Source organism: Drosophila ficusphila, unplaced genomic scaffold (genome assembly GCF_018152265.1).
Source record: "Drosophila ficusphila isolate 14025-0441.05 unplaced genomic scaffold, ASM1815226v1 contig_197, whole genome shotgun sequence".
Lineage (NCBI taxonomy): Eukaryota > Metazoa > Arthropoda > Insecta > Diptera > Drosophilidae > Drosophila > Drosophila ficusphila.
The window spans coordinates 4,182,484-4,204,858 of NW_025064091.1; the positions used below are offsets into that span (position 1 = coordinate 4,182,484).

At 41.8% G+C, this 22,375-nt stretch overlaps 2 protein-coding genes across 6 annotated transcripts in view; one reads left to right on the top strand and one right to left on the bottom strand.

Annotated features, from left to right (window-relative positions):
- Positions 1 to 22,375, top strand: part of LOC108097507 (neuroglian) — a 37,030-nt gene that overhangs the window by 5,998 nt on the left and 8,657 nt on the right. For all 5 annotated transcript variants that reach the window (XR_001771789.2, XR_001771790.2, XR_001771791.2 and 2 more), the window contains 2 exons: positions 7,831 to 8,129; positions 8,537 to 8,666. Coding sequence is in view for 2 of the 5 variants with exons in the window: in XM_017199819.2 (XP_017055308.1) it covers positions 8,060 to 8,129; positions 8,537 to 8,666 (200 nt within the window). In the remaining 3 variants the exon portion in view is untranslated. Of the gene's footprint in view, positions 1 to 7,830; positions 8,130 to 8,536; positions 8,667 to 22,375 lie in introns of those variants that run through there.
- On the bottom strand, positions 1,865 to 6,442 carry LOC108097509 (serine/arginine repetitive matrix protein 1). The gene is made up of 3 exons (XM_017199822.2): positions 6,010 to 6,442; positions 2,457 to 5,813; positions 1,865 to 2,267 (listed from the first exon to the last, which is right to left on the bottom strand). The coding sequence occupies exons 1-3, from the start codon at positions 6,230 to 6,232 to the stop codon at positions 2,209 to 2,211; spliced, it is 3,639 nt and encodes a 1,212-aa protein (XP_017055311.1). The 5' UTR covers positions 6,233 to 6,442; the 3' UTR covers positions 1,865 to 2,208.

Here is a 22,375-nt window from a genome sequence, read left to right on the forward strand (position 1 = left end):
ATATTTTTCTTTTTCATCGGGAACTTATTGATGGGAAAAAAAGCTTACGTTTGGTCAGCAGTCAGCTTATCATTCATGCATCCACGCATTCAATCCATTTCCCATTGCTGACCACACACAAAAAATTCAAAAAAGAAAAAAAAAAAAACGAAAAAGACAAAGAAAAGCGGAATTCATTTCAGTCACATTGATTGGGGTGGCTTTGGATTTTCGGATCGCATCAGGGTTAACAGCAGCGTGTGTATCCGTATCCGTGTATCTGTGCAACTTTGTAGATACTTTGGCATGGCTGCATACTGGTGTTTGGTCGCGTGTCAAATAACTGTGCTTGCAGCTGTTTTCCGAGGGGTGGAAAACATATCACCAACACACATTAATACACATATATGCGGATGGATTTCGGATATGGAGTGCCCGATTCCATTGTCCTTCTGCTCGGGGTCTCCACGTTTTCCTGTTTGCCCGCTACCTAATGGCAATTTTGCACTTATTTACTTACGCTCCTGCCTCCGGAGCATTGCAACTTACCATTCTTAATTGCCCACCGAAAGTCAACAGTTCTTAAATGACAAACGAAACGAAATGAAATGCTGGTAGCCATGGCAGGCATTCCGTCTTAATTCACCGAATTTATTGGCATTTAATGCGCCGGCATGAGGGCGAGAAAAACCACTATAGAGTATAGTACGATTGTTACGTACGTCTGCACTATGCTCTCCAATAAAAAATGAATTTTCCACAGCGAGGAAAATTAGTCACCACCAGCGAGGTTTTAATTAATCAAGAGAAGGGAGAGAGAGGGGAATGGAGATGGAGATGGAGGTCCATGGTGTGTGCTTATTAATTTGCTCTGATTAAAGGCCCGAAATGACCCCGCAAGAGTCATTCAATCGTTCACTTTCCCCCGCTCTGATGAGCCAGCCGATGGAAATGAAGGCGGAAAAGCGAGGGGATGGAGCTTTCTAAGCCGCCTAATGAATCAGCCCCCCCCGGAACATGACTAAGCTGTGAAATTGAAAGGAAAGCCGGCTGGAGAAATGTGGGGCCATACATACAGCACCGTTTATGGGCACTGCATTGCAGTCGATTCAAAGGGCCAAGGCCACTAAAAATCCAAAATGGCAAACAAAACCGAAAAACTGTGGCCACAACTTTAGAGCAACGTAAACTCAGCTCAAGTTAAGTCTTTAAGCTGAGGTTATTCATTCAGAATTTAAAGGGAAACAGACATTTAAAAGAACATATTAGATTAGTTTGTTCAAATAAACCGAGAAGTTATAGAACATGTTTCTGAACCAACAGATGTTGGCCAGTTCTTACATGATCTTGAGTCTTTTACGGTTATCAAAATGAAACTTGGGCATTATCCTTATAGTCGCCATATGTTGCATACCGAAACTAAAACGCATGTCTGCAACCATTTCCATTTCCATTTTCATTTTCCATCCCTTGGAAATGCATTTCGCTGCTGGAGAGCAACCAAATTAATTAATTAGCATAAATTAACAATTAAAATGCGCTCAGTCAGCGATTCGCGTCAGTTGCCGACGTTTGATAGGGGAGTAATTTCGGTTTTTCGGGATCGCTGCTGCAACCACCACCCCGACCTACAGATATGGGTGTATACTATATATAGTATATATTTCATATATGGTGGTGGTGCCTCCGCGTGTCAGCTGGCACCTATGGCCCACAGCCAACAGTCTTCCATCCCCCGATGCATTTCGGTGCTATTAATCAACTTCCCTTTTTATAACCCTCCAACCCCCAGAAAGAAAATAAATATGTAGACTCGTGCTGGATTTTATCTGCTCCTGAAACATTCTCCAAATGAGTTTAACTTTTAACTTTAAATGCGATAAAGTTTACGTTTGACTCTTTATATGCACGATATCTATATCGTTAGTTTATTTTCGTTTTTTTTGTTTTGTTCTTGCTTTGTTATGTTTACAAGTTGTACTTTATTTGCTAAATAAAAGCTTAGGCTAGCAAAAAAAAAAAAATGAGTTCAAGGCTGCAAATATTTATAAACCTTTGAAACGTTTTTTTCTTAATTTTGTAAATTTTGTCTCTGGTTTAAACAGCTCAAATTACATTTTTCGTTTGTTAATTTAACATGAATGTTGGGTAAATACTTTTTTTTGGATTGCTGTTAAAAGCACACGTAAATTTGCCAGGTCTTAAACTATATATTATCCTACGTTTCGCTCAGATCTCCACCACATAGCGACTGCTGCCCGAGGGACTTATGGAGTAGTAGCTGTTCTCTGAAAAATTACACAAAGTCATTAGTTTATTATTAGATTGAAATAGATCCGAAGATTTGATTTCAAATAATAGGAACAATATGATGGGATTTCATTTGTTCAAGTTCTTATAAAGTTGTCAGTCAATTAATTGTGCGAGATTTAACTACTTAATACTTGGGTATTATTTATATATTTATAAGAACTCACCTTCGTCGCTATCGAAGCTATAGAAATTGTCATCATCGCGGGTCATCGATCGTCGGCTACGTCGTTGTTGTTGTTGTTGTTGTAGGCTTTGCACACTATTCTGATTCGGATTCGGATTCGGATTCGGATTCGCTATAGAACTCGACTGGGAGCTGAGATTCGTGGGCGTGGAACTGCGCCGGCTGCTGGGAAAGGATAATGGTGAGCCGTACTCGGATCGGCTGCAATTGGAGTTGTGTCGATCCAAGGCCAGTTCCATGGACTTCTTTTTCGCTCTACTTTGGGCCAACAACAATGCATCCTGATCTTCATTGCTGTTGTTGTTGTTGTTGAGTGTTATCTGTGGTATAACCACAGCTCGATTTGTGGGCGTAACCGAGTCCACGATCCGCTTTTCGGTTAGCTGCAGCTCGAGGATCTCCTCCATTTCGGGCTCGTCCTCGTGGCCACTCCGCTCGTACTCCTCGCTGTGCATCCGCCGCGGACAGATCCTCGGCCTGCCGCCCTCGAAGCGGGATATCAGCTTGTTGACCTTGCCCACGTCACCCGGGCGCACCTGTTCGTTGTAGGTGAGTCGCAGGGAACTGGTTTTCACCAGTGGCTTGGCGGGTCGCGACATGGAGGCGCTTCTCTGCGGGACTCCCCGGCTGACGACGGGTGGAATGGCGACCGCCGCTGCAGGAGCAGCTGCTGCTGTTCCCACTGCGGGCGAGGCAGGAGGAGCGGGATTCGGCGAGGGAGGAGCTGCGTTCGGTGGCTTGCTGATGGGCAGAGGAGGCGGCACTGCATCGTAAATGGGAGGGGGCGTGGCTGGGCGTTTGGGCGGCGGTCGTCGCTGTGGAAGTGGTGGTGGTGGCGGCGACTCTGAGGGCGGTCGTTCCGAGGCATCCCTCTCGGAGGAGTCCTCCTCCTCCTCCTCATCCTCATCCGCCTCCTCATCTTCATTTCCATTTCGGTCCGCAACCAGCTCCGCATCCTCCTCGTCCTCCTCCTCCTGGGCCATCAAGCTCTCCCTGCTGTTCCCGATCTGCGGACTCTGCACCCGTATCCTGGTCACCCGGGAGCTGCTGTCGTCCGCCTCCTCGCCACTCGTATCGATGCTGCTCCCCGCACTGATCCTCAGCACGGGAGCATTTCGCAGGGCTTCATCGAAGTCTGCAAAGGCGGCCGAACCACCGGCGGATGCCTCGAATATATCGATGCTCTTCGGCTTGTACAAGCTGGGAGCTGGCCAGGAGGCCTGCTGCTCCCTGAAGCCGGCGATGATCTGCTCGTTGGGCAGCCAGATGCTCGCCTCCGAAGCGGAGACCTTGATGCCACCAGCTGGCGTTTGGAACTCCGGCGAAGGGGAGCGCTTGGCCGGATTGGAACTGACTGCAACTGCAGGAGAAACCACTTCCAAAGAGGAGGAAATCGTAATCTCCGGATAGGGAGAAGATCTGGCTGCTCCAGCGGCAGCAGGCGAACCCTTTGGCAACCTCGGGGAAAGGGAACCCTTGCCGGCGGCCACCGCTATGATCAGCGTGGACTCGTAGGCATCGGAGTGCTCCTGGTGGATGAGCACCCGCGGGTAGTCCTCGTCGGCCATCTCCTCCAGCGATTCGCTGCTCCAGGCGGCCGCTCCGCTCTTCGACGCCGCCTGAATCTCAGCCAGCTTCGCCATTTGGCGAGCAGCGTGGGTGCTCTTATTCTCCGATACGGATGGCTTCCTCCTCTCCCGATTCGGATCCTGAGTCTCCCGCTGGATCTGGCCAAATGCCTCCTCAGCGGACACATCCTCGCCGCTGTCCTCCTCGTTGTCCCGCCCGTTCTCCCCACTCTCGGGACTATCGCTGCGATGGTAGGTCTCCGGCAGCTCCCCGTCATCATCGATTTCCACGGGTTCGTGGCCGACTGTATTCGGTTTTGGTTGCGAGATCTCCGGGTTCGGGCCGGAGTGCCGCTGAAAAAACTTCAGCTGGTGCACCTTGTCGTTCAGCTTGGCCAGGGTCTTCTCCAGCTGGGAGCCCAGCAGGAGACCACCCAGCACTCCACCGGCATTCGAGGGTTCCTCGGTTGCTCCATGGGCTTCGGGTTCCCTGGTCTCCTTGGTGGAACCCTTGAAGCTCTTTCGCCAACGCTGCTGCAATTGCTCCGTGGATGCAAAGCGACTGAGACGCGCTCGCAGATTTATGGAGGAGGTCTTCCTGGGCAGCTGATCCTTGGGCTTGTCCACGGGATCCTCCTCCTCATCCGAATCCGCAGCTGTGCTGGCCTTGGACTTCAACTTGGCTGGTCGCTTGATGGACTTCCTGAGCCTCTTGATGTTTTGCCTGATTCCGTACTTGGAACTGGAACTCGGATTGATTTCCTCGGCATTTTCCTCTGCTTTGGTGGCTGGCTCCTCCTTCTTTTCCCTGGAAAGCTGTGGCAGACTGGGCAAACTGGGAAGGTGTGGCAACTTGTTGAGCAACTGCTTGTAGCTGCTGGGACGCGGAGGTGCCTGTGGTTGATCCTCCTCCAGTTCGCCGGACTGCTCCTCCATTTCCAGCGGTGGCTTTCTCACCTTGGCGAACCTGGTGGCCGCAATGCCGGGCTTCCTGCGATTCGGGAGTGGCGGTGTGGCCTCCATGCCACTCTCATCGGTCTCGTGGTTCAGTTTGCCCCGCTCGAACTGCTCGTGCTCGACCTCATCCTCTTCGAAGGTATTCTGTCGTGTGCCAGCCAGAGTCTTGATCTTTATATCGTAGTTCTCGGCTATCTCGCGATCCCTTCGCTCCCTGGCCAACTTCTCGGACTTGAGTTCCCGCTCGTACTGCTCCACATAGCGATCCACCTCGATGTTGTCCCTGCGCACCGTGGTCTGCTTGGCGAAGATGTGCTTGAGCCGCAGTTCGCTGAGACTCTTGTAGCCCCTCTGCAACCGTTGGGTTATCGAGCTGCGAACACCTCCTCCTCCTCCAGTTGGCGGGGAGCCATCCGCCCCGCCAGCCGGAATCTTAATGGGACTGATGGGTCGCGAGGCTCTTTCTCCGCTGCCGCCAGGAGCATAGTAATCGTCATCCAGACTGCCGGCACTTCGATACGTTCCCGTTCCCGGCTGCAGTTGTCCCTGGTTCGCCCGCATCTCCTCCTGCTCGCCTTCGTACATCAGCGAACTGATCGTGGAGATCCTCTGCGGCGTCCTGTTGATGAACTGCTGCGACTGTCCCGGCAACTCCAGGTGCGACTGCTGCTGCTGCTGCAGTTGTCCTCCATTCTTCGAGGATCCCGTGGCTGCTCCGCCCGCCGGATGTTCGTCGCTCTTGGAGCTGCGGAATATCTTGCGACCACGCAACTTGGGCAGCGATTTGGGCAGCTTCAGCTGGGGTAATTTAGCTGGGGGAAAAGGAAAGGTGGTATTAATATGAAGTAAAATCAGCAAAGAAACTAGTAGAAATATATTTTATGCAATTAGCAGTTTACAATGCATAAGAACCTGTCCCCTTAGTTCTGTATTATTGATTTTCGTTTAAAACCCTCGCAAGTGGTTCCTAAAACGCAGCTTTTTCCTCTGTTAACTGGTGGAACCTACCTCTCAGGCTGTCCACATCGATGCGCTGGCACAGATTCCTGAAGTCCATGGCGGAGCCAATGCGATCCGTGGTGTTCCTACTGCGATTCTGCTCCAAGTCGGAATTGCGTCGCTCCAATTGCGACTCCGAGTGCACTTGGTGGATCTGATGGTGGTGATAATGGTGGAACTGCTGATGCTGCTGCTGCTGTTGGTGGTGCTGTTGGTGGTTGGTCATCATCATCAGCCCGCAGCCAAGGATATATCCACTAGATCAGTGAGCCAGGCCGATTGACTGAGACTGAGAACTTGGTACGTCCGTTGCAGCTCAGCATTTTAGCCAGTGTGAAGAGGCTCCGGCGGAGAACGGCTCGGAAAAACACGGACCACGGCTGCGGCACTGGCACCTGTCAATGGAAAACCGCTAATTCAATTAGCACACACGGGGGCTTTTCCAAGCCTTTGTTTTGGTTGAAAAAAACGGGGTATCTTTTGGGTGATTCGAACTCCGTGAGATGCATCTTTTTGACAATGATATGATCAAGATATATAGTAATATAATAAATTATATAATAATATTCTTATTACAAAAACTAAAGCTAAAAAAATAGTAATTTTAAAATGGGTAACCTCGAAATACTTTTTTCTTTAAAAAATTAAAAAAGATATTGCTTATATGATATCATTATAAAGGCTTACAAAATTCATTCTAAGAGGTATTCAATATTTAACACCCTTTGCCGTAAAGTGGCTACTTGTTTTTCCATTTTCCCCTGCCTTGTTTTCCTTATTTATATACATTTTTCTGCTTCCTCTGCCAATTGCTAACTGCCCTGGCACATTTTCTAACCAGGTCTATGACGTTGCCTCCATACCATACCATCCATACACACTCGAATGTACTATATGTACCTATATTGATTCATTGAGGGTTCTGCGTCTGGTTTTCGGTTCTCTGTTGCATTCTACGTGCACGATTCATAGTATTCAACTATTGTCTCAGTTCTCTTGGCCACTTCCTCGCGTTTTGTTTTCACTGTCCCAAGGCGAAAATCGTCGCGAAAGTAATAAATCTACAATAATCGATTCTCCGTTCGCGTTTGTTTTGGTTTTCTGTTCAGTTCTTTATTTTTTTTTGTATTCTATTTTTTGGTTTGCTTTTTTTTTTTTTTTTTCGAATTCGATTTCGAATTTGTTGGGTCTCGCTGGTCAAGGCAAAAACGTGTCTGTTTCGAATGCTTGTAGAATTGCTCAAACAACTGGAAGAATGCACTTGGGGTCTTCTCTTCATAGAGAAACTTTTGCTTAGAAGTGACATCATGAAGTAACATTGATTTGATTTCATTGTATGCACAAACAAATACTTAAATATAGTGGAGAATTCACTATAAAATGATTATTACTATAGGTTTTATAACAATTTATGGTTAGGTGGGTTATACTCATAATCACCTTTAAAATACATTATTTCCACATGCATTTGCTTACTTTAAATAAACTAAATATAAAGTTAATTTGGGGAAATTCCAATGGACAAAGAAGCGCGTTTGATGAGACATCTGTTAGTCATTAAGTGAACACTTTTCTCGTTGAAATCAAGTTAAATAATCGCATTACTCACGGCTCTTTTTCTTCTTCTTCTTCTCCCATTTTCTTTGCAGACAAGAGACGCTGTGAACTTTTACCACCGCCACCCAAAACCGCCCACTTAGTAACGCCATTTCACTCGCACCCGCAGTCGTCGCGTCGCGTCGCGTTGCGTTGCGATTTTCGCAATTTCCACAATTGAAAAGTGTAAAGTTCTAGACGCCATTATCATCGTTGTCATAATCTCATTTACAGTGCAGCAGCAGCAGCAGCAGCAGAAAAGTAATAAAAGCTCGGCTTGCATGCAATTTTCATTAGTGGGAAAATTGCTTGATATTTAAGAGACACCCGAGGAACAAACCGAATCGACCCAGCCAACCAACACAGCAGACACATTCCAAAATAAATTAATAATAGAAGGAAATAAAAGTAAGAACAGAACGAACACACACTCGAGGGCCGAGCGGAGAGCCAAACGACGAAAATGTGGCGGCAGTCAACGATGCTGGCCGCGTTGTTAGTGGCTCTTATAGCGGGCTGTGCAGCAAGCAAAGGTAAGTAAAATAATTAATTAAAATAAAAGGAATTACAACTAAAAACCCCGAAAGACAACTGCCTTAAAAAAGAACTCAATTTGTTCATCGGAAATAGATTCAGCATTCCATTTTAAAAGCAACACGCTTAATTTGAATAACTCACTTGGGGTTTTAAATAAATACAAGGCAAGCATTAATCTATTAGAACTTGAGGAACCTCATTCAAATAGAGCATAGATCACTTGAGATTTCCTTTAAATTTTAGGTGAATTCCCCTTAGTGCTGTGCTTAAAATTAGTCAATAATTTCTGAATGATCTAAAAATACTCAGCAACAGAGTTCTTAAGGGGAAGTCACAATTTATGCGATCAATTAGTCGGTTGGAACCCAAAGCTTATCGATCTTCCTTTCTTTTGTGTCCACAGGCAACCATCCACCCAGAATCGTGAAGCAACCGGCACCCGGAGAACTGCTCTTCAAAGTGGCGCAACAAAATAAGGAGAGCGACAATCCATTCATTATCGAGTGCGAAGCCGATGGACAACCCGAACCAGAGTAAGTTAACAACCATAAAAATATATTCCAAATGGAATACATACTATATAGCATAGGGTTTTTCGAAAAAATTGTTGAAATAGTTCGTATGGTTAATGCTTTTGGAATCTTTTTTATATCTCGTCGGTGTCTTCACATTTATGTAGTGTGCCCTCTATTTTAATTCACATAAATCAAATTTAAGCAGCCGCGTCTACAAAGTTCCCATTCCAAATTTCGTACAAGAAATCGGATTTTTTTTTTTGTTTATTTATTTTAGCCTTGTTGTTCAGGCGGGTTTTTTTTTACGAAATATTTCGCGTCGTCACAAGTATTTTTAATTCCTAAGAGAACAGCAGGGAGCACGTTTTAAGGGAACTTGATATACAAAATTTCATTAGTTTCAGAACGAAACTAACTGGAGGAAACTCTGTTCAGAACAGACAATAATATATCACTTTAATTAATAGTGCTTAATCAGGCTTTGATTAAAGTTTTCATGGTTTTCGACTTCATTTAAGGCATTTAACTTTTGCCTTGAACTCTTTTATTTCCGTGGGCTATTAAATTATGAATTGGGGTTTTTAAACCCAAGAAACTCATATTTTGACTTTATAGAGTGTTAAATATTCCGAATACAAAATAAAAGGTTATGTTCGTCTGGTTTCATTTTTGTTGTTGAGCTATTATTGTCGTCGGAACATCCAAAAATATATTTCTAAATGTATTTCGAAGTTTGTTTTGGCCTCTTGGCTGGCTCTCTTGGTTTATTTTTACGATGATGCAGGTCTCGTTGAGGAAGTGAGTGATATTCGTTCGTCGCTCCGAGTAACCGATTTGAACCTGTTCCCTAAACACGTTTCGTTTCGCTTGTTTTATTCATCGTTTTTGATAACTTTTTTAGTAGAGCGTGTACTTAAGGCCCATTGCCTGGGGCTTGAGTCATTCGGCTGAGAAATGCGGAATTAGAAGCTTGAAAATTGTGCACAGAGGGCAAACAGAAGTTGATGATGATGGTATGTGACCTCATTGCCAAAGAACATACATAGATGGGTGTGGACAAAAATTCCAAAGACTCTGTAAAATATTCTGCTGGTGGTAATATACTCGTATGAACGAAAAAATCCTTTCTAGAACTAACAATACAAATAAACAAAGAAATTAAGAGCAGCTGAGGCAGCACATTCGACCGGAAGAGTAAGGAATTTCTGAAAAATGTGCAATTAAAGCAGTGCATATTTTTTGCGAACCATATACAGTAGACATTGATTAATAAAAAACCGATACAAATTTGTTTAGAAGTAACAAAATATAGTTAAAATCAATGATTTAATTATTAAATTTTACTTGGAAGTATAGGATGCCTTTAAAGTTCGTGGGACACAAAGAAATATTGCTGTAGTTTTAGTCAATTTCTACTGTACTGTAATCAAAATTGGCAACAACAACAAGGGCAAGCAGTGCGCAGCGGCAGCGCAGTAGCTGCGCTGTCGACGTTGGCAGAATAGCAACAGATGGCCGAATGCCAGCCACACACACATACACACACCGCAGACACAGATACACACACACACATGCAGAACGTGAGAAATGTGCAAGAATAATAAGAAGAAGAGGCAGAAGGAATGAGAAAATTGTGTGTTGTTTATTTTTACACGTACAAAACTAAAATGGGTTAATAGTGGGAAATGTGTGCGCTTTTCTTTTGGGCCCTCTTTCTCTACTCCCCTCTCGCTCCCCCGCACTATCTCCCTCTCTTTCGCAGCAAGTGGTTCTGGTACAGTGTTAGAAAAATACAAAAAATATACATATCACAGAGGCAAAGTGGTAATATCACAGAAAACCAGTTTGACCGGATGGTCAAGCACGTTGAGAATATTAACCAAAACGAAATGGAAACAAATTATAGGAAAAAAAAAGAAATGAACCCAACTGTGCCGGCTGGCATTACGTAATTCTACGGGACAATTTTAAACAATTTTTCACAGAATTTATACAGAATTTCCCATTAATTTATGATTCAACATTTCTTAGTGCCTTTCCTAAAGTGCAAGTAAAAGCAATCACATCTTAAGCATAATTGTTTAATTTATGCCATAATAATATAACTGCTCATTTGGAAATCTCGATTAAGTAAATGGAAAGTCTATAGACATTTTGTAATTGTAAAATAGTTGCAGACTTGCGAAAGATATATATAATATTGCAAAGCCAACAGCGTGGAGATAAAACGGAAATTGCTGGTCAATTTTCATAGTTAATATTATTCATGTAATAAGCTAAATTACCAGTTTGTTTTCTTTCCATTTTAATTCATAACTATTTGGTTATGCTCGCTGGTTTGTGTTGGTTTCAACTGCACGGAAAGAAAAATAGTAGAAACAATGGTGATTATTTAATTTTAAAATCAAATAACTCACAGTTTTATTTTGTGTGTAAAACAATCTGAATTTGGGTCGTATAAATTATATTCATATTTGACTTTTTTCTTTTGCGCTTGCATTACATCAGTGCGCGCCTAATTTTCTCTTTTTTTTTATTTTCCTATCTGGGCTTTTTGTGTGGTGCATTCTATCTATATATACACATCTATATCTATCTATACGCCTCCGTGATTCAGACTGACATACTTTTATTGTTGTCATTGGGCGATGTCTGATGTCGCTTTTCTGCTTTTTCTGTCGCTACTTTGCTGCTGATGTTGCTGCTGTTTATATGTTGTTATTGCTTTTGCTGCTGTTGCTGTTGTTGCTGTTGCTGTTGCTGTTGCTGCTGCAAATGCATAACGCAATGCGTGCACAGTTATTTTTAGATTCCAAGCCAAAGCGATCCAATGATTATGATCCATTGATGATGATGATAATAATGAGGGGGCTTTATTCAGTTTGTTTGCGAACGTTTGCGAACTTGGAATAATTCAAATCTAAATCAAAACTTTTCAATCATGTAATCAAACTTTGAAATATAGGAAATGTATCTGAATAAACTTCAAGAATTTTATAGTAATCTTTCACTTCACTTTCTTAAAGGAGCTCTCCTTGAACGTCATAACCCAATTTCATTTACTATTAGTTGCAATACCATCTGTTCAGCAGAAACAGAATCAACGGACGGATCGAAAGATGAATAATCCGGATAAGGAGAAAACCAGAGATGAAGACTTAACAAAAGCCAAGATACATACATGAAATCAAAAACGTGTTCCCTAATCATTTATCATTCTCTTAGTGTTACAAATTTTCCCCCGAGGGAAATCTACGATTATATCTGCATATTACTTTCCCTTTTTCCTTTGTCTTCTCTCCATTGAAATGGAACTTTTTCGAGTTATTTGTGCCTCGCCTTTTCTTGTCTTTTTCTGAGTGCCAGTCGGGGGTTAAGCAGTTTAATTGAATCGGGTTAAAGCTCAGTTATTTAAACGTCTTCTCTATTCTTTATTCTCAGCACTTTAAACATGTAAAATATTCTTCCAGTTGCCCTTGAATGTCTAAGGCTTTTTTTTTGGGCTCAGCTTTTGAAAGAAGAGAAAAAAATAACTTTGCTTGGTTTTAAAAAGTTGTTTGCTTGAACTTTGAAGAAAAACTTGTTTTGTGAGTTTTGTTTATGTTTATGCATGTGTGGGAGCCATGACAATCAATTCAACTTTAAAGCCGACAAACACTTGGCTTTTCTTTTGTGAACCTTTTCAAAAATGATGAAAATTCCAAGCAACGTAACCTTAGCTTAATTTATATGCAGCGTTGATGCTGCCTTCGCCTTATCGCCATTGATACACATAATTTAAGGATAGCCTTAAAGAGGCTGCTCCTAAAAGCACGCAATTAAAACCTTATCCTTGTAATCTGGCATATTCCACATACGCAGTGTTGTGCGGCACAACAGCTGCCGATGAAGATAAATAAAGATAAACACATGGAGCAAGGAGTCGAGTTGAAGGCCCATTGATTTTTCACACGCCGTTACACAAAGTCCTTCAAAAGCTGTCGCCGCTACTAGTTCATGTCCTTGAATGCTATTTTTCTCCGCATCACTCCACTTGGCTTCGTCCTCCACTTTCCACGCTTTCCCATCGCCCATCGCCCCTCGTTAATTTTGTTATTTTAGCCTCATGCTTTCCTAATGATTTTGTCTCGTCAGTTTGGCGCCAACTTATGTATGTATGTGGCCATTGGCCACTGCCACCCCCGAAAAATAAAACAAAATCATGGCGAAAGTGGGAAAAATAAAACTGCAACTGAACAATTCAGTTGATAAGTAGTCCGATTAAAATCCGGAACGTGCAACCCCAAAAAGAATGGAGTCATCAAATGTCTGACTGCAAATACAGTAAATATATAGTACAGTGAACAATACACTTTAAAAAAAATTTATAGAATTATTTTCAGTTAGAATACTTTAGTTCTATTTGTTTAATACAGATAATTAGAACAAATATTAATAGTAAATGAAATGAAAAGGCGATTGTTTTGAAATCTAAATCATTTTCAAGCACTTCAAGTTAGCCAAGCTTGACTGTACTTCCCTTTTAGTGTCTCTCCCCTTCGAGAACATGATTCGTGCGTATCAATCAAACTTTTTGGGCCCAGGACAAAGTGAAGGGCATGGGGTGAAAGGTTACAGTGGGCGGTGGAAGTGGGAGTTAACTGATGACGACGTACGTTCCTCTGTTGTTGTTGTTGTCTCGACTTGCCATTTTGTCATTTATTCGGCTTCTATGCCCGTCTCACTTCCGCCCGTTTTGCCGGCTTATTTCGGCTATTGCGCATATGAAGAATTAACGAAGAAGAAGAAGAAGGCTAAGGAAATCGGAGGGAGTATCTCTTGGCATATTTAATGCAGCCAAATTGAAGAAAATCGATGAACTGCGACAGCGGAAGAAATAAGGCATTACGAGTAATAAGAGTAGGGCTTCCTATATCATTTGTTCGAGTATTTCTCGGAAGGGTGGCAAAGTAAAGAAAGATATTACTTATTTATTTATCGAACCCACAATGAGTGACTCATTGTTCGAGCGTAATAAATGAGGTACTTTAAGCGCATTAAGAAGATTGTGTTTATGGCTTTTATAAAGCTCTTAATTGGTCTCAAATATTCGGAACACCAATAAAGAGTTTTATCAATTGAAACATCAAGGACAAGTCTTAAGCGGACATAAAATGGAAACAAATTAATAAAGACAAGAAAGGAAGCTAGCTTCGGCAAGCCGAAGCTCATATACCCTTGCAGTCATCAAACATTTCGAACAGAATACACAGAGGCTAAACTACATCGAAGCTACGACGACTTTTCTATTAACTTTCCATATTTTTGACTATTGTTCATATGGCAGCTATATGATATAGTCGTCTGATTTTGATAAAATTTAATTTGTTATTCAAGAGTCGTTAGAAAACTCTTTATTCCAAAAATCATGATTTTCTGAAGAGAAGTAACGATGTTATCATTTTATTTCCGTTAAAACTATATAGATTTTTCGATCTTTCCTATGGCAGCTATGAGATATCGTTGTCCGATTTTTATGAAACTTTTTTCTCAATATAAGAGTTGTTAAAAAAATTGATATTCAAAAAATCATGCTCATGGGATAAAAAACAACGATGTTATCAATTTATTTCCATTATTTTATATATATATTTTTGAGGTCTCCTATGGCAGCTATATGATAGAGTTATCCGATTTTGATAAAATTTAATCCGAAATTCAATAGTAGTTAGAAAACCCCATCTGGAAGAATTCAAGTCGATCTGATCAAAAACAAAGGAGTGAGAATTTTTTATTTCATTCTCTCGTATAGGAGCTATCCGATATAGTCGGCCGATCCGGCTTGTTCCGACTTATATACTGCGTGCAATAGCTACACAACTTTTGTGAAAGTTTCAGCAAAATAGCTTTAAAACTGAGAGACTAGTTTACATAGAAACAGACAGACGGACAGACGGACAGACGGACCGACGGACCGACGGACAGACGGACCGACGGACAGACGGACCGACGGACAGACGGACAGACGTACATACATATTTCGATTCAGATGGTGATGCTGATCAAGAATATATATACTTTATGGGGTCTAAGGTGTCTCCTTCACTGCGTTGCAAACTTCTGACTGAAATTATAATACCCTTTTGCTCTGCAAGGGTAATTCAAAACGAGCATTTTAAGCTTGGTTTATACTTGTACTTAGGAATATTTCAACAATAAAAAGTTTTGAAAAAACAAAGTAAAGATGATAACCATTAAACTAATTATATGGTCGACATAAAAAAACAAAACCATGAAGAACTTTATATACGAGTATGCTACAATTAAACTGAGCACAAAGCTGTCAAGCATAAAAATCCCTATCTATAATAACACTTAAGATCCTCTGCTCCATTTCAACATTATTCCGCAGCCGAAATTCCCCTCACGATGAAATAAATCATAAAATCTTGCACTTAGATCTGGGGCCAAAGATTAAAGGCAACTAAAACCTGTGCTGACAAATGTTGAAAACAAAAAGTTGAGAACTTTTTCCGCAGCTTTTTTCAAAAGTTTTCTCACGTTGCGTACTGCATTCACGATCATGATTCCCCATTCTCTCTCCCCTCTCTCCCTCTTTTCCCCACTCTCCTTCTCCTTTTTCATTCCCGCCTTCTTGTGTTCTTTTGCCGACGACTTCTAACGGTTACTGAAGCGCTCTTTAACCCTTTTATGGTTTGTGGCCCAAAAGAGAGGGGAAACAGAAGAAAAGGAAAGAAAAACATTACGCACATAACAATTACGAACGGAATGAGTAGTTTCAGGGTTTCTTCTTCTTCTTATTCGGACTTCGTGACTTTAATGACGTTGCATAAGGTTGGGAATTTGAATATGGCAACCCGAAATGATATCAACATATTTTTAGAGCTCGCCACTTCCGGTTCAGGTGCTTGCCGCCTGTCCACAGGTGTCTTCCTCTTCCTCCTTCCCCTCTCCTCTTTCCCCAATTTTTCTTTTCGCACACGGAATTCCTTCCGTTCAAGTTACAAAATGTTTACTTTTATCGATTCCCGCTGTCGGAAACAGAAGCATCGTCTAAAATTCTACCAAAACAAGCAATACACGGGGGGAAATAATTGGAGCTATTTAAAGTATATTTTCATTTGTAAAAATATTGATTTTTATTAATATTGTTTCACAAATTTATAGAATAATATGAAAATAATATTACATAATATTATCAGCAAACAGTAATTTTTCTAATTTCCTAAACTAAGCGTAATTTCATATGAAATCATTTTTCTTTGTGCACTTTTACTTCATCCATCGATTAATGTGCAAAAGAGATGGCAATTGTGTATTTGGGGGATGCCCCTTAGGCGGAAAACGCTGTTGCTGCTGAGGCTGAAATTGGGGGGCCAAAATGGTAGTTAACTGGCCAGCATGCATACACATATGCCAGACACACATAGCTCCACCAAATTTAATGCGTCATTAGGGATATTATCATTGGAAATTAGCCATAATTGTTGCGGCTACATAATACTGGAAAACAATACTAAAATCCCAGAATAGATTTACAAACTACCAAAGAGATTTAAATATTATTGTAATAACTTTGAAATCCACCACAAATAAACATCCCTGAAGTACTTTTCTTTGGTATAAAACCAGAAAATTCCCCTTCGTATGAAATGTTCTTTGCACTGAAACCAAATTCCACTGGGACAACTCCTTCCTATCCGAAAACTTCTTAAGCCCCCCTCTAAATTCCCACACAATCCGCATCATCGTCATCGGCTTTCATAGCTCGTAAAACCAAAAACGGCTTTTTAAATATGTACAACATACAGACAATATTTGCAAGTCGTTAGACGTCTACTCAAATCCATTCCCTTACTCGATGCTCCGGCATCCTGTTGCAACATGAAAAAAAGAAGAAGAAGAAAAAGGATCCAGCTTGAGGGGGAAGGAACTCCATTCATTCGATTCAAGTATGTGTGTGTGCATTGGAATGCGGGTGCAACTCTTCAAGGGGATTCCCTTTTTCCCATTTCCCACTTCCCTATTTTCCCTTCTGCACAGTGGAGTCAATTGTTTTTAGAATTATTAAAAAATGTTCAGAAATGTTTCACTTGCAATTGCTAAAATGATTTTAAATTCCCCAGAAAGTTATGTAAATGTTATACATATTTATTTTATATTGTAATTTCGGAAATATTCCACTGTATTTAGGGCTTTGGTTCTCCTTCTGTTTTCATGTCAGATGTTAAGTACAAACTTTGGTGCGGCTCCATTCCATTCGCTGTTTGTGTTTGTGCCCCTTTGGTGGCTGCTGGTTTTCATTCAATTCAGTCAGTGGAGTTATGCCTGGCTGGATGAGTCATCGTCCTGTTCCGTTATCCAACTCCTGGTGCCGCCTCAGAACCACCCACTTTCCCCCTTCCTCTCCCTCTCCCTTCTCCTGTTTGAAATCCCCTTTCTGAGAGACCGGCACGTGGCAACTCTTTTGCTGTTTGTTTTAACTGAAAGCGTTTGTTGCCCCCGCCTAATCCTCTTCTGGCTGGATTTGCCTCCCTCCTCGCATTGCGAATCAATAGTAAAGGAGGTTTTCCAGTCGCACAGAGGAGAATAGCTTGTACTTGACGAATAAATTCAAAAATATTTGTAATATTCAGATATTTGATTGATACATTACCCAAAGAACCTAGAAAACACATATGTTCTGAAATGTTCTCCTAAATCTAAATCTAATTACTACATCATAATCACTCAACTGTTTCGCTCTGTACATTGTTCCACCCTTTAAGCTCTTAATGCGCTCTAATTGCAATTGAAAACATATTGAGAGACACATAACTGACATTTGACATCGTTGATATGATGAGCTAAACCAGAAAGTCGGTGGCAAAGGCGAGGTTCCCCCCATGAAACATGAATGTGTATATATTGGGAGTCTCCCACTTGAACTTGGACAACCTCGACGTAATAAAACAGAACTGAAAAATTGCTACCGATCGTCTGAAGCTAATTTCATCTGACTCCGCGACACTGACTCTGGGGAATCTGATTCTGAATCTGAATCGGAATCGGAATCGCACTGGATGATTGCCTCGATGTTCCGGTGATTCAGTCGGTTCGGTTTGCCCAATCCAATGCTGCGTGTCCGCTGTAATTTGACTTCATTTCACTTGCTGCTGTAATTTTCGGCTGATGGAAAAGAGCAGATTGGGCAACCTGCAGAAGGGCACGACAATGTCAATTGCTTCTTATTTTGTTTTATTTTTATGCTCGATCGAAAGCCACAAGAAGACAACCAGCGAGTTGGGCACGAAGCGAACGAACAGTTTGCTTACATGATGTCAAAAGGTTGAAACTTTTATTTATACTTTTTGCTTCTCGCTTGCTCTAGTTTTTTAATTTAAACATCCGTTTGTAAAAGCATCTTTGTACCAAAACTATGCAAAGATATATAAGCATAAAAACGCAAATTGAAATGTTTTCTGCCACCGCAATTAATTTAAAAAATTACCAAACCTCCGTATTTTGCATGCGAGGATTAATGTCGTGTTTTTTTTTTCGTGGAATTGCCTAATTTGTCACTCAAAAGCGAAATGGCTTGGTTAACTTTATTAGAGTGGACCGCTGAGGGTGGGATATCACCTGGATTCCCCCGTTAGTTTGAGCTTTCTTTTGTCCCTCGACGCATTGTCACACCTAATTTTCGTTCTCTTTCGCTCCTTTTGGGACCGTCCATCAACTGTTGCCAAGCCAAGGGGTCACAGGTCGTGTGTCACCTGCCACCCCCTTCCCCTTCCCCTTCCCCTTCCCCTTCCCCTTCCCCTTCCCCTTCCCCTTCCCCTTCCCTTTCCACACTTTCATTTCCTCCTTCGAAACCTCCTCCTCCCCCTTTTTGCATTTTCCGGCTGCTCCTTTTTGGTAGTTCCATCGAACTATAAAAACAACATTGTTGTTCGTTCGTTGCATGTTTGCCGGCCATTAATGAGCGCCGGTTGTCCAATGTCCTATTTTCGTGCCTCGTTTTGTTGTTATAGTGTGTTGATACCTTGGAGACGCTTCCGCTTTCCCCACTTCCGCCCACTGTCCTGTTTTTTATTACAAAGTACAGGGATCACTAAAAAAAATGAAAGAGAAATAGGTTTCCTTCCCTGATTCAGCAGAATACTGTTTTTTTTTAATTCAAGGGAACAACTTAAAGAATTTTTGTTCAAGTTAAACCAACTCGTCCCTGTGTTTGTTCCACTTGCGGAAGTTCTACTGTAGTGCTTTTCGGTGTCATTGCACGTTTGACATGCACAAAATGTCAACAAAGTTGACGATGATGGGCAAACACGCCCAGTTTCTTGCGAGTTCCAATTTCATTTGTTGGGATTTTGTACTCCATTCTATTTTCTTTTTTACCCTCTTCTGCTGAATTTCCCGATTTGGTGTTAGCCGAAAAAGCTTTCTGCTGTTTCTGCCTTCTGCTGGAGGTTCAGAAGTGGACTTTGGTCCTCGGGCCAACCCTTGTCGGCAAACTCGACTCCTCTATTTCCACACGATTTTCTTACCCTCAGTAAACCGAAAAAAGAAAGAGGCCGCCGGGCATTTAAAGTTTTTTTTTTTTTTTTTTTTTTTTGCCATTTGGCCGCCGACGAAATTCACGGAATTAATTCTGAAAGAAGTCCAAGCCAAAAGGCATTGTACCCTAAAGTCTCATGGGAAATGGTGAAAACGTGACTGAGTTGGCTAATGAAATACAAGAAATAGCTAATTAATTTAAATGTCACCCAAGCCAAATATACCATAATACTAAGGGGACTCATAACAAATGTGTTAATTAAAATAAGTGTCGTTATTTGTATGGAAGTGAAAACTAATTGAATGAATAGTATAATCAGCTGTTGTTTTTGTTAGGTAATTGTGAAGCATATAACATAATAACTTAAATAAAAGTAGAACACAAGTTAATTATGGTGCTTGCATTTTTGTAAAAGTATCTTAAATTCCTTAATAAAAGAGTAACCCACAAAATGAGAAATAAATTTATGCCCAAAATATATCCGTACTAAGTAGCTATTTTTGTTAGATCAATATTTTTTGAATGGCTAATAAAAGTGAGGCGGCCAACCTGTTGCTTAGGGTATAATTACCTGCGGCTAAGTGCAGGATGTGGCTTTCTTAGACCCAATACTCCAGTTGGCCCCTCCTTGGCTCCCTTTGTTTGCCTTTGGTCTGCCCCCCCTTCCACTCTGTCCACTGTCTCGCCGCCTCTCCACCTTCTTTCCGCCCCCGCCACGCCCCTTCCGCTCTCTGTGAGAGCTTTTCCCTCTGGCTAAAGGCGGTTTTGGTTCTGCCCTGGCTTCTTTGCTTCTACTTCAAGCAGGGAAAAGCGAACAGGCGCGGACAAAATAATAGAGACTATAAAGGAGATCCATTTTTAAATCGCTTTTAAAAAGTGTATCTTAAATAATTTGTACAACAATTACAGTTCTTTAGGAAACATCAACAATTTAATATGTGCATGTCTGCTATGAAAGCGTCTTTAGGTGTACAATATATATATATATATATATATATATAACTGGGTTATATATCTGCCCTCCCTTTTGTCCTTTTTCCTTTAGCCAGTGAGCGCGCAAAAAAGTATGCTACGGCATTTTGTTGTTTTGCAACCCCAAAAATAATGCAGAAAGGGGAAGTCCAACCGCCAAGCTGCTCCACCTCCCACTTCCTCCCACTCCCCACCCACAATTATGCAAAGCAGCGTGTGTGTGTGTGTGTGAGTGTGTGTTTTAGCCTGGCTGATGAGTCATCAGCAGCCATATCCTGGCACTTCTTGGCGCATTTTCCATACAGATTTCTATCGCTGAGGGGCCGACAGCCGAACTCACTGGCTGGCAAAGGCAGCGAAGGAAAACTGTAGCGCAAGTGGATGAGGAGAAGGAGGGGGAAGGGGAAGGGGGTGGTGGAAAAGCAAAGGGGTTATGGCGAAAAAGGGCGGCGGAGTTAAGCGAAGCCAAGTCAACCCTAAAACTATCAGTGCACTTTGGGGTTAAGTGGTGTCGGCGGGCTAGGAAAAGAAGTCAATTAAAGCAGCTTTTCCAGCAGCAGCTGCTTAGCAAAAAACTAAGTCAACAACAGATAGTATAAAATGAGGGAAAACATAAAGAAGCTATAAGCACCCTAAATAAGTGCATTTATAAATTCAAAAAAATATATATAAAGCACAAACCTTGTTTTTGTCTAATACTATTTTCTGTTTGCCATATTTTTATGTTTATTTTTTAGATTAAAAATAATAGTTCGTTAAATTGCACAATTTTTTAAATACTTTTTTCCCGTTTCTCCCAAACGTTTTGAAAAGTTATCATACCCCTAAAAATGTGATACCCTTCGTAAAAAAAAGTCATAAGAATAAATGTACAAATCGTTCAACTTGCAAATGGGCGAATTCCTGCCGAGGGGCGTGTCTGTGTGGGCGTTGAGGGGGGGGCGTGGTCGAGCAGCTGTTGTCTGGCTACTTAGTTGTTGTTCCTGTTGTTGTTGTTGTCTTTGGCAACCGTTTCAGGTGACCGCTTCGCTGGCAACGGTAGTAAAACGGTATAACGGTAAAAGTAGAGGAAAAAGGTAAACTTTCGATGGTGTCGAGCGATGGCGACAGACGTTGTGCTTTACCGCTCGACTGCCCATCCCATCTATCCTTGTATTCTGTTGTTCTCATTGTTTTTGTTGTTGTTGTTGCGTGGTATCCTGGTATTCCGGTATCCCTTGTAGCGTTGTATTCCTGGCACTTGGCCATTTGGCCGGCAAATTTATTGACCCGCCGAGCAGTTCAGTTTGTTTGGGTGCATAGTTTAAAGTTCGTCGAGGGTGCGATGGCCTAATGTGTCATTGGTAACTGCCTTTTTGGCTCACTCCTCAGCGGGGTGTCCTTCCCACCTTCGGTACACGTGGCCCACTCGATAGGGAAATCCTGTTATTCCTCCGTCTCATTGGTTGGCTTCTTGACCCCGGAAAATAGTATGAAAAGGGTTTGCCATTCACTTTTCATTGGCACAAATTAAGACGAGTTCTTCAACGGGAATTCGATTTAATTTAATTGCATTTCGATATGTACTTTTTGTATAAATACAAATACAAATACAAAAGTAATTAAATAAATAGAAAGCATTACGGAGCAGTATCGTTTTTAATTTGACTCTTAGACTGGTCAATTGAATAATTAATTGAAACACCGCCACCAATTAAAAGCAAACTTCATTATCTGCATACCGAGCAGCTCGGCTCCTCATGAAATCAGTTGAGTCGCCTCGACTGCAGTTCAACAAACCCGCCGATCCCCCCTCGCCGCTCCAAGTGCTCCAGAGTTCTCTTCACAGTTCAACTTACAACACTTAAAAACAATTCAAATGATTGACCTATCGCATGACCCGTCGTCAAGACCGAACCCAAAAAGATCCGATGAAAAAAAGCTGGGAAAAGGGGGATACTTTGGAAAATACTACTGCTCAAGTATGAAGTATGGCAAACACAAAAAAAAAAAAAAAAGGAAAAAAATAAATAAAAAAGAGGCTTAACAAGCTCAAGCAGCGCGGCTTGTTCATATAATTGACTCGAGCTTTCGAGTTAAATATATATACAAATATCTACAATTGCGCTTAAAATATAAGTAAAACTGTAGGGAACTAATATTGAATAGGAAGTGCAAGACTTTCAGTTAACATTGCTCTTTAATTTGTGGGAAATATTTTCCAAGTTTGATGACT